Source organism: Lampetra fluviatilis, chromosome 19 (genome assembly GCF_964198595.1).
Source record: "Lampetra fluviatilis chromosome 19, kcLamFluv1.1, whole genome shotgun sequence".
Taxonomy (NCBI): Eukaryota; Metazoa; Chordata; class Hyperoartia; order Petromyzontiformes; family Petromyzontidae; genus Lampetra; species Lampetra fluviatilis.
In genome coordinates this window covers 4,722,971-4,734,632 of record NC_136293.1, presented here as the reverse complement: position 1 = coordinate 4,734,632, position 11,662 = coordinate 4,722,971, and the positions used below count along the sequence as shown (strand labels likewise).

The window sequence follows — 11,662 nt, the reverse complement described above, 5'->3', positions numbered from 1 at the left end:
AAAATAGAAAATTGTATTTTTAATGATATAATATAGTATTGTCATCAGTATGACATAAGTATACCAAGTTTGCAGTCGATACCACATTGGGAAGTTGGTTAAAATTGAGTTACAAGATTTGAGGATACAACAGTGAGTTAAATGAAAGCGTGTAAAAGGGTCACGGCGAGATGTTAACTACCTCGCCTGGTATGCGGGAGGTGGTGGGATCGACCCTGACGCCTGTTTATTTGGAGTTTGCTTATCTCTCTCCCCGTGGTCGCGTGATTTTTTTCTCCGGGTCCTCTGGGTTTTTCCCTTCCACATTTAGAACCAACACGCGTTTGCAGTATTTGGCTTGTTATACACTTCCACATTGATAAGCCACTTCGTTGAGCTATCGTTTGTGATCGCTTGTCGCTTCTGAAAACAGAACTACATAGCTGAGCGGGGGCTTTAACCTGGTAAAGAAAAACAAGTGTAGTTTTAGTTTCATGTCATTCTGTTTAACACGTAGGCTTTCGCGACCAATATCATCCATAATACAAGTTTTCTTGGGTTAGATCGAATAAATATGTAAATATGTCGTTACATCTTGATTTGAAGCTTTCGTGGCTGCAGGAATCCATACTCTTTGGTTCTTTCGGTAAAGTCATTGCAGGAATTTTATTTTATACCAACGTGACTTTACCGAAAGAACCAAAGAGTATGTGTCGTTAACCCCGCCACCACCCGACAGCCAAGTTCGTCAGGTTTGTCACGTAAACAGAACGTGCCAATTCGTGACGAGCACAGCACACGGGTGGTGACGGGTTCAACAACAAATGTTTATATTTACGCGATGTAAAAAAAACCCTGTATTATGGATTCGTGTAACTCATTGCGACACAAGGAGGCACACGTGGAGGTGCCATGGGCATTGGGCCCCCCGCCCTCCACGTGGCCTTTACGACACCAACCGCGCGGCCGTAAAGCGTCGCGCGGCGGTCACGTGACGCGGCATGTGCGGAGGGGAAACGGCGGAGATCGCGAGTAGCAGCAGCAGTAGCCCCAACAACAACAACAGCAGCCACAACAACAACAAGAACAGCAGCCACAACAACAAGAACAGCAGCCACAACAACAACAGCAGCCACAACAACAACAGCAGCCACAACAACAACAGCGGCGGCAGGGGCTGCTGGTTTTCTCGAGTTTAAACGACGCCTCGAGTGTGGAGAGTGAAGTTGTTTTCTTCACGCGAGGCAGAGAAAGAAGACGGTGGGGAGGAGGAGGAGGCGGCAGTCCTCTCTCTCTTCATGCCATGTGGACGCGACCCGAGGAAGCGTCGACAGGCAGCGCTCTATGGAGCACGGAGCGCCACAACGCCTTCTTCAGCCTGCAGAAGCGACGCGCTCTGGCGGGTGAGCTCCCCTTCTCCACATCCCACACGTCCCCATCATCATCACCACCTCCTTCAACCCTTGACAACGCACCAGGCACTCACTCGAGGCTGAGTCGACCTAGGGGAGGCTCAGAGCCGGCTCGGGTAATCGCCACCGGTATTGGTGGCCGTGAGCGGGAATCGAACTCGGGTCGCCGGGTTCGTAGCGCAGCGCGCTCGCTACTGCACTACCGCACCCCCCCCCCCCCAATAACAGCACCACGGTCACACACAGAGGCTGCTGCTGCTGCTGTTGTTGCTGTACAACTTGTTGGCGAATTGGACCCGGGATCGAACTGCTGCGATATCGTTTCGCCCTCTCCCCTCCTTGATCAATACGAAGTTCCACTGTGTACGTACGGCGGCAGTAGTTTGCGAGATCGCTTGACGCGATGTTCCCGACTTTTGATGAGAGTTACTCAACAGAACGTGGCGATGTTGACGGCATCATTGATTATCGCCACTGTAAATTCCGAAATCAAGTCGCACAGTGCTTAACAAGTACTAACACAGTGCTTAACAACCTGAAGATCATGCAGATATTGACGACGCCCGACAGCTTTTCTGTCACGCCGTACATTGCCACCGATAAACTACCGTGTTACTTTGCTAAATTACAATAATTTTCCACGATACATCTCAACGTTACCCCCACTGTCCTGTACCAAGGTGTGTTTAGACAGTACAGTACTGCAGTACTTTTGTTAGCCACTATCACCGCCACACCACTGTACAGGGCCATACACAGACTAGCCATAGTGGATACATTCATAACAATATAGTGTTATAACCGTCAACATGAGCACTACATTCCAGTACTGTACTGTGTTATATGACCACTGCATTTGATTGTGTCCTGTGGTATGAAAGTGTGGTGTGGAGAGTGACCCCCACAATGGCAAATGAGGAATTCCCACCGTTTGCTCATGGAACGCCGGTGGTGATGAGCGTCCACCCCCATTCATCGATTTGGCAGGGCTACGACCAGGCAGGGCTACGACTCAGGCACATGTCCCCCCTCGTCATCTGGGGTGCCACGGTGGCGAAATGTTAACGACCTCGCCTGGTATACAGGATCCTGGTCGTGGGCTCGATCCCGACCCTGACGCCTTTACATTTGGAGTTTGCGTGTCTCTCGCCCTGTGGTCGCGCGCATTTTCCATTGGGTCTCTTCGATTTTTCCCTCCACATTTAGAAACATGCATTTGGAGTATTTGGCTGCTATACATTTTCACGTGATAAGCCGCTTCTGAAAAACAGCTATTTAGCTCAGTGGGACTTACCTGGCAAAAAAAAGTTTAAAGCGCAACTCTCTTTTCTATTGCCCATTCTCTTTCCTCCCCTCACCTCCTCCACTTCTTCGCGTCCATCCCTTAACCTTTCGTGATTCTTCTATCGCGTTCACTCATTCCTCAAGCCTTCTACGCCCCTGCCACCTAAATCATTATATTATGTCGCCGGCATGTGAGCTATGTCACGGATCTTGACTGAATGTGCTTTATAAATTAGATAATTATTTCAGGGCCCAATTGAGATAGAAAGTTTATTTGCAAGGGATACCTGCTTGGAGTTAAGGGCTCAGGGAGGAGGAGGTGTAAATACGTAACCATCACCATTTCTTGAGATGGCAAACGTAATGCTACCTGGCCCATGTTATTGGCCTTTTGTTAAGCCATGAAGAAATGTCTTCTTGAAAGCTTTGTTTACTGTTCCCACTGAGAGGCTGGGCATTCTGTCCACCTTTGAGGTGCGAAAGAAGTTCAAGATACATACTGAGTATCGATTATTCTGGGTACTTATCATGGAAGACCACGTGGAGGCTATTAGCAGAACAATGGAGAAATTACATCATGGGACCTCCTTTGCCAGTACCAAAATATGAGAATAGGTTTTCCCCCTTTTTCCTGGCAACAAAACAGGTGTTAAGATGAGAATAGGTTTTTTCCCCTTTTTTCTGGCAACAAAAAAACACACCTTTTACAAGGAATCATGTCTGCATTAACCACAATACTTGCGACCGTCTTCAGGTGAGAGAGAGAAAGCTACTGAAACAAGGTGTTATATTGGCCTGAGATGGTACAAATTGAGAAATCATTGGAAGGACGTGATTAACCAGGTAAAGTCTTAACCTGCTGTGATATCTCCATCCTTCCTGCGATTTTAGCCGACTCTGAGTTGCATTATTAGGTTGGATGTCTCTGTATTGACTGGCTGGATGTCCTTCTCGCTCAGTCACCGATGCTGCGACATACTAAGCTCGTGCTTTGACAGGCTAATCTCTCACAATGCAATAGCCACTTCCACAGCCTCAGTGAGACCATCTCTAGCCCCGACCTCTTACCCTGAGGCTGCACCCATCTCAGGCCTATCTAAGACCTTGTTTCAGTAGCTTTCTCTCTCTCACCTGAAGACGGTCGCTTGTGTTGCGATAAAAATGTCGTGATCTATTAATTTTCTATCTACGTGACTTTACCGAAAGAGCCAAAGAGTATAGTGTTTCTCAACTTCAGCCTCCCACCTTTTAAGGCTATCTGGCACGTTTCTGATAATTTGGTCATGTTAGAATGTATGTTACTGCATTATTAATACACACCTTTAAACACCCTGGCACAAATGTCTTCTGCAGGTGAATTGTAACTTATTATTACAATATTAACGTTACACTATTTTTCTGAATTACTTCAATTATTGGTTTCTTTCTGATACCAATACAGGGACAGTGTGGCTTTGCGTTGCTAGCCGGTGATCCCACACATTATTTTGTGTATCAGCATGTCATTGTCGTACAATTATTTTTGAACATGAACTTATTTTAAATATCCTCAAGCCATCCATTGTCTTATTCATGTTGAAGCAACTTGGCTGTGGCCTGGCATGTGCATACACTTTGGTTCTGTGCACCTATGGAGTATTGGTGTTTATAATTTTAAGCCCTTTGGCAGAACACGTCTGGATAAAGGCTTTCCCACACCACGTTGATCATGGTACAGTTGTGTGACCATACTTGATGCTGGTCGGTGTGGGTTGTTGAAGCTGGCTAGCGATGACTGATTCAGATTTCACTCACCACTCGTGTTAACTTAGGCCAGTAATCGAACTTGGCTTGCTGGTTGGATAACAGTACCAACATCACTGTGCGACCACTTGCGCTGTGGTGGTGAGATGTTAACTATCTCGCCTGGTATGTTGGAGGTTATGGGTTCAATCCTAACTCTGACGCCTGTATATTTGGAGTTTGCACGTTCTCCCCGTGGCCGCATGCATATTTCTCCGGTTTTCCCCTCCACATTTAGAAACATGGGTTTAGAGTATTTGGCTGCTATAAATTGTCACTGTTGAGCTATCATTTGTTGCCAGGTCGCTTCTGACAAGGAGCTATATAGCTCAGTGGGCCTTACCTGGTAAAAGAAAAACATTTGTAGTTTATTGGTGTTAAATTAACTACAATAAAGTACCGAATACATTCTTATATTTTGGCTCCTACAGAAAATACATTTTCTTTCTAGAACACCCTCAATCATTACATATGTGTTGCGTATTATTAACTAGTTTTACGAAGTTACACTGGACCTTTTAAAAATCCCATGATTGCTGCTATGGCAAGCAGAACATGCACTTGTGATTATTTCACAAGAGGCAGTGTATGGGCCTGTTTGTGTCTGCATGGTCACAGAACAAATGATCCATGTTCAATCCATATGGTTATTAGGACATGTATGCTGAGCCAAAACCGGATTTCGCTTACATTTAAGGTATGGTGTGTGGTTAATCATTTATTCAAATGCCAGCCAGAAGCTATAATTCTAGTTGTAAAATATTAACTAGACTTGAAGATGCGTATTTTGATTCACTGATTAGTAATGCCTAAATGGCTGTTTCCAAGTTTGAAGGAGTAGTGGGTTTTTTCAATATTTGAAAATGTGTACACTTGAAATGGGCCCTACCTCCGGTGAACAAAATAAATTATAAAATCGAGAAAACTACGTCTTTGCTAGGTGAGTGGAGGATTACTTGGGATTTAAGTAAAAGATAACAAACTGACAAGCCAATCAATAGAGTATTGGTTTTGTTGTAGGATTCGATTACACAGGGAATACACAAACAATCATGAAAACGAATGCTAATGTCGGAACATGCTGATACCCGTTTGCTTGCATACTAATGCATCCCCACTAATTGTAAAGGTGCACAGCATAAATCTTATTTTTATTTTCTATATGTAGAAATACCTTTTGAAAGTTTCATTGTAAACCTTGCCCTAATACTACACAGACCTAGGCATTGATATTGGCAAGCCACGCGATATGCAGGAGACCCTTGAATATCGTGGGGGGGTTACACGTTCTTGGAAAATGCTGCAAAAGCCAAAACCGCAATATTTATCACGTAAGCCTTACCTAAATAATGGGGTTCGGCACATGGCAACCAAAAATAGGCACGTCACAATTTAATTAAGTACTGCACTTTATGCCTAATAAACTAAAAACAAAGCAATAGAAATAAACATGTAAAAACGCTATAAAAAACATTCTGAGACAATAAATATTTTATTTTATACCTACGTAACTTAACCGAAAGAACCAAAGAGTTTAAATACTCTACTTACGGATGATGATGATCTGCGTGTCTGGGTGTTGGTCTGCGAGTGGCGAGCGGTAGTGCTATGCTATGGTTAGCGCACTGTGCTACAAACCCGGTGACCCGAGTTCGATTACCGCTCATGCCCAACACCAGTGACGATTATCTGAATCGGTCCTGTGCCTTCCCTAGGTTGACTCTGCCTCATATGAGTACCTGGTGCTGTGTGTAAATGTTGCCACTGGAGACGCAGGCCACCGGGCATGGTTCTGGCCACCCCACCCCCTTGTGTGCTGTGCCGGCCTTCATAGGTGCTCGCGAAAAGCACTTGCCCCAACAGTGTTAATAGCCTATACGGGGGTCTTTGTCTTTGTCCTCGAAGGTTGCCTCAGCCCATCATCCCTCTAGGGTCAAGAACATGAACACCACTTTGTGAGGATTTGAACGGTGTTTGTACTATGGACAGGAATGGTGAAACTGTCCACCTTTGGCTCAGGGCTGGAAACAGGACTTGAGCACCACCTCATTGCTCGTTTGAGCAAGACATCACTTTGACATCTTTTTGGAGGGATGACAGGTCTGAGTCGACCCAACTGAGATTTGTACTCCCATTCCTGTGACCTGCAAGTTGAGCAACCGAGACATCGTGCCACATGGGCAGATTTTGGGGTTCAGGCTGTGAGAAGGTGTATGGATGTTGAAGCAGTGTGATCTCGTCGATTTGCAATTTCTGTTGTGGTCTTTTTGACGGAGGCTCAGCGTGATGGCATGGAACCAGCAAGGGATATTTTTCGTTGAAGTTTTGCCTCGGCATGGCGATGAGAATATAACGATGTACGTGAATCAGAGGTTTATGATTTACAGCGGAGCGTGCATGATATATATGAAGAGCCTTTCATCACTCTGAAGTGTCCGTTATTTGTGTTGGCTCTCCGTGGCCTTGCAGCGTTGTTCCTCGCCTCCAGGGATGGAATTGAGTGCGAAAGCAGAAAAGCAGCATGCGTCAGCAGTTCGCTGGTTTAATGAAGTAATTTCTGTACGAGGAGGGGGTTTTTGTTTTAATTCCGCAAAAAAAAATCTAAAATTACATGGCAAACAGTAAATCATTGTCAGATTGAGTGAACATGTCTTAATAGCATTTTCATCATCACAGGTTGTGTTGCTAATGTATTGTTATCGTCAGAAGTGCTGGATTCATCAAATGAAGTTATGCTAGAGAAATGGCGTAATCTTCTTGGTTCTTTCGGTAAAGTCACGTAGAATGGAAATAATAAAAATAAAACATATTTTTATTACTATAAAAATAAAACATATTTTATTATTTCCATTCTACGTGACTTTACCGAAAGAACCAAGAAGATGAATCCCTGCAGTCACGAAAGCTTTAAATCGAAAAATGGCGTAACGTCTGCCTATAAAGCTGATATGGGATTGTTTAAAGAGTTCCATCCACCCCAGTGTTCATAATTGCGACCCTGGTGGTGTGTCTTCACGATTCCACTTGCCAGTCCCTGGGGGAACCTGGTGCAGCCGAGGGGGGGGACCGTGGAAGTGGAGGTCACCGTCCGTTGTCTGCGTTGCGACAGAGGAGATTTCATTTGGGGTGTTATATTTTGTAGAAGTCAAGAGTCTGGAATGAGATTGTGCATCTGACTGGGATGTCATTGTAATTAATTTCAGCCAGAACGGTGCAGAAGGCTGTTCCGGGGAATAATTTTGGCACTTCACATCCATCTCCGCCTTATGTTGCCCTCATGATACTGTCGTTTTGTGTATGATATTGTGCAGAACAAATCTATGCAGATAGTGAATAGTGCTTTGGGTTACGAGATATCCTGAAGGACAAAGCTTAAACGTAATTTGTCGTTAGTAAGATAAAAGTCTGATTAGTATGCACAAATGTCCGTGACTTCAAATCATGTGAAAAATATGAGGACTGCATTGCATAAAATATTGAGTGACAAATTAATCCGTGGCTGTAATTACTGGTCAGAGACAGATGTTGATGTCCACTGGCTGGTGGGTGTGGGTCGTTGACAGTGTCTGTGTGGGTGGTGATGTTGGTGATGTTTTTGTCCCTCTGCGATGCTGCTTGTCTTGCATTTGGTGGTGACACGTCATGTTGCTTTTCTGCACTTTCTATTGTTTTTTAAGGTTTATGCTTGTTTTGTGTCGATTAACATTGTCAGAGTCCAAACACACAGCCAGAGGTTGTGTTAAGAAGGTTGTGATACAGTGCCCTCGTCGAGGAGGCCGCTCTCCTATCTTACAGTTACATGCTAATTTCTCACATTAACATCACTAGCCCCGGCCACTTCTTTATGACCCTTGAGCTACACCTATTTCAAACCTTTTGAAGCAGTCTGCCTCAGCAGCAGACCATGCTTTCCCACCTGATGACGAACGCTTGTGTTGCGCCCGAAACGTCGTGATTTATTTAATTTTATACCTACGTGACTTTACCGAAAGAACCAAAGAGTATGAGAGAGAGAGAGAAAGCACTTGTTTGTTTTCGCAAACGGAAATGCCTCCCTCCCATTGTCTTACAGCAGCATGAAGTATGTTTGCCTCGTTTTGTAATTACAGCAAATACCTGCTTGGTGTTGTATAATGTGCGAAATTGTAGTACATTGTAATGCTGCCTCGCATCACGCTGGAGCATTGTAGAGTGGTACCTGACATTGCAGTGCTCTGTGATCCATGTGTAATGACGGTAGAGTCTACCTGCAGTGTGAGTGGACTAGTGGCCACGGGAGGTAATGACAGGGGAGTCAGCCTACAGTGCGAATGGACTAGTGGCCATGGGAGGTAATGACAGGGGTATCAGCTGTGAGTACGAAGGGACTGGTGGCTCCGGGAATGATCGAAGGGGAGCGTGGTCAAGTGGCGGAAGAGGCGGTAGAGTCTGCTGTTGGAGCGAGCGTCCAGTCGGCGAGAAGGTTCGGGAATGGGGGCGTGGACTCGGGGTTGTTGCAGTGAGGCCTCTGCCTGTTCAAGTGAACGTGTCTTCAATAAAGAACCATCTCAAGAAAAGTGTGTCAAGTCGTGTTTAAACATGGATGAAGAGCGCTATATTTATTAAATGTATTATTATGAAGTGAGCACGGGTTTGTCAGATTGAAACCCACCAATGTGGAGCAGTTATTCTACATTGTTAGAGAAGCTTTCCGTCTGCTTTATTTTGCTCATCAAAAAGACGGTGACATCACTCGTAAGAAGACGTGTTAATCTCATGAAACGCAGCCTATGTATGTTTTAATGTAGTCATGGTTCGGAGGTCAGTGACGAGTTGCTGAGGACCTAAGTTCGAATCCAGGTTTTATTTGCCCAGATTTAAACTGTGGCCTCAGCCTAGTCACCAATTATGGCACAAAAAACCCATCAAATAACATTTTGGTTTTACGGTTGATTTCATTTAACTTCCATCCATGAAAATTTAAAAAAATAGGATTGGTTTGGCTGATATGATCAAGTCTCATAGCAGTGCTTGTGGGCCCCTATCTTGATTTAAAAAAAGCCCACTCGGAGTAGTTTTCTGACTTCTTGTGTTGGTGGTCTATTGTGGCACATTGGTTTGGGGGGTGGAGGGACACTGCCCTGCCCTATTTCGACAAAGATCCCGCGGCACTGCATGGCAATATGCCGATAGCACCACTGAAATACATTGCCGGAAAATAAAGACGATAAAAAGTCACAACTGAATGAACGCACATAAATTCAAACTCAAAACTATTTTTTATTTTACAAGGTAAGGCTCACTGAGATATCTAGATATTTTTCAGAAGCGACCTGGTCACAAATGATAGCTCAACAAAGTGGCTTATCACGTGGAAATTTGTAGCACCCAAATACTCTAAACGCACGTTTCTAAATGTGGAGGGAAAAACCAGAAGACCCAGAGAAAAATCCACGCCACCACGGAGAGAACATGCAAATTCCAAAGATACAGACGTCAGGGTCTGGAACGAACCCACGAGTCCACGACCTGAATACCAGGCGGGGTAGTTAACATCTCGCCACCGACACAGCTCTAAATAATGGGACCTTGTCTTGTGCTTGCTGCAGTAATAATGTGCAGAGCAAGTAAACAGCTTCCTCTGTGAAAATGCCGCAAAGGAAACGCAGTAATTGGATTGCAGAGTGTGAAGGCGTGAATAAACGTAGGGCTGTGACAGCTCAAGGGAATGAGTGCTTACTTGGCAGACAGTAATTCCCGAATCCAAGTCCCGTCACTCTATCAGCCCTTGTGCATACGCGCGCAAGGGATCCTAAATCTCTCGGGATTTGCCTTGAAGACGGTTTGTAATGTACGCCCGCTATGGAGTACTGTACTGTGTTGCACAACTGCTGAAAAATGTGCATGAGTGGTAATCTAATACCTCTAACATAAGCAGTGCCGTGAAGTCACGGAGACTTCATGCATTAAACAGCGCCCGGCGCAAGGTGATGCAATAGAGGATCGGTGGCGCACGGTGAGTTTCGACAAACGACTGTGAGTTCTCATCCCATGATGTGTTTACTACTTCATTCCAAAATAACTTAGTTTTTTTTGTTATTTATTACACTTTACAGTGTAGACATAAACAAACGTTTTGGGTTGGGTTTTTTTTGCGAAGTGTGATATGTTGTAAAGTGACTTGACGTTTGGCGTGTAATGAAAAAAACACGTGTGCGTATGCATGGTCATTTCGCACCTGTCCCTTTCAACAGAGAAAACGTTTCCTCAAGGGGGAGGGGGGGGGAGAAATGTTAAATTTGTGCCGGTCCCATATGGCCTTGTGCCGGTGTTCTAAAAAATCGTTATTCTGCTGTTGGGACTTTTCATCATGGAGCGCGGACACGCGAGCGCTCACCAAAGCACCTTGCGCTGCTTTTGTTTTTTTTCCATTACTTTTCCAGCCAGGTTTCAGCTCAGGCTCACATTGCTTGCATTTAAGTTGGAGTATGCTCGCACCTTGATATGTTTTTAAATGTTTCGCTGGCCCAGGTGCCTCGGTGTGTAGAGTGCTCGACCTGCAGTTGGTTTTATGCAAGTTCAAATACCAGCCTGGGATCGATTCTGCCCATTGTTCTTCCATGGTGGACAAATGGACTGTCTCTTTGTGGTAAGTCAGCAGTGGTCCTCCTATAGTTTGACTGACTCCTGCCCTAGAAGTGTGGAATTTCTACTGCTGGCTTAGGTTTACCTATAAATGAATATTGTCACATCGCTCAATTTAACAGAAAGACAGTTGGCTTTATTTATATTTACTCGTATGTAATAGACCTGCAACATGAATAGAATGCTGTTACATACCCAACGTAGACATTGTGATACTTATTTTCCTTGAATTATATTTTACATTGCGTTTGAACAATCAAAAAATGATCGTTTGAAGTGAAGTTGTACACTGTTGAATTTGATTCTCAGGACTGTGTAAAAAAACAAGACCTAAACACTTAACTCAACTCAACATCAGTACCATCAACCCAAGCTGTGTGGGCACATACTCTGTGTTTGCCTGCGGTGGTCTCTGACCTCTGGAGAGCATTTCTGGATTCGTGGTTAGGCACGAGTGTTTGTGGGCACCCCAAAGTTTTAGAATGTATGCTGAGATAATTATGACCATAGATCATTAATCTCGGTAAGTTTTTATGTTGTTGACATATTTACAAAGGGAATAACGTTTCGTGGGCTGCCAC

The 11,662-nt window shown here is 44.6% G+C and overlaps 1 protein-coding gene across 1 annotated transcript in view; it reads left to right on the top strand.

The window, feature by feature from the left end:
• Positions 1-965: 965 nt before the first annotated feature.
• Positions 966-11,662, top strand: part of LOC144937558 (TBC1 domain family member 9-like) — a 52,894-nt gene continuing 42,197 nt past the window's right edge. Inside the window, exon 1 of the mRNA XM_078864843.1 lies at positions 966-1,382. Within this exon, the coding sequence (XP_078720969.1) occupies positions 1,283-1,382 (100 nt within the window). The 5' untranslated portion in view covers positions 966-1,282. The remainder of the gene's footprint in view (positions 1,383-11,662) is intronic.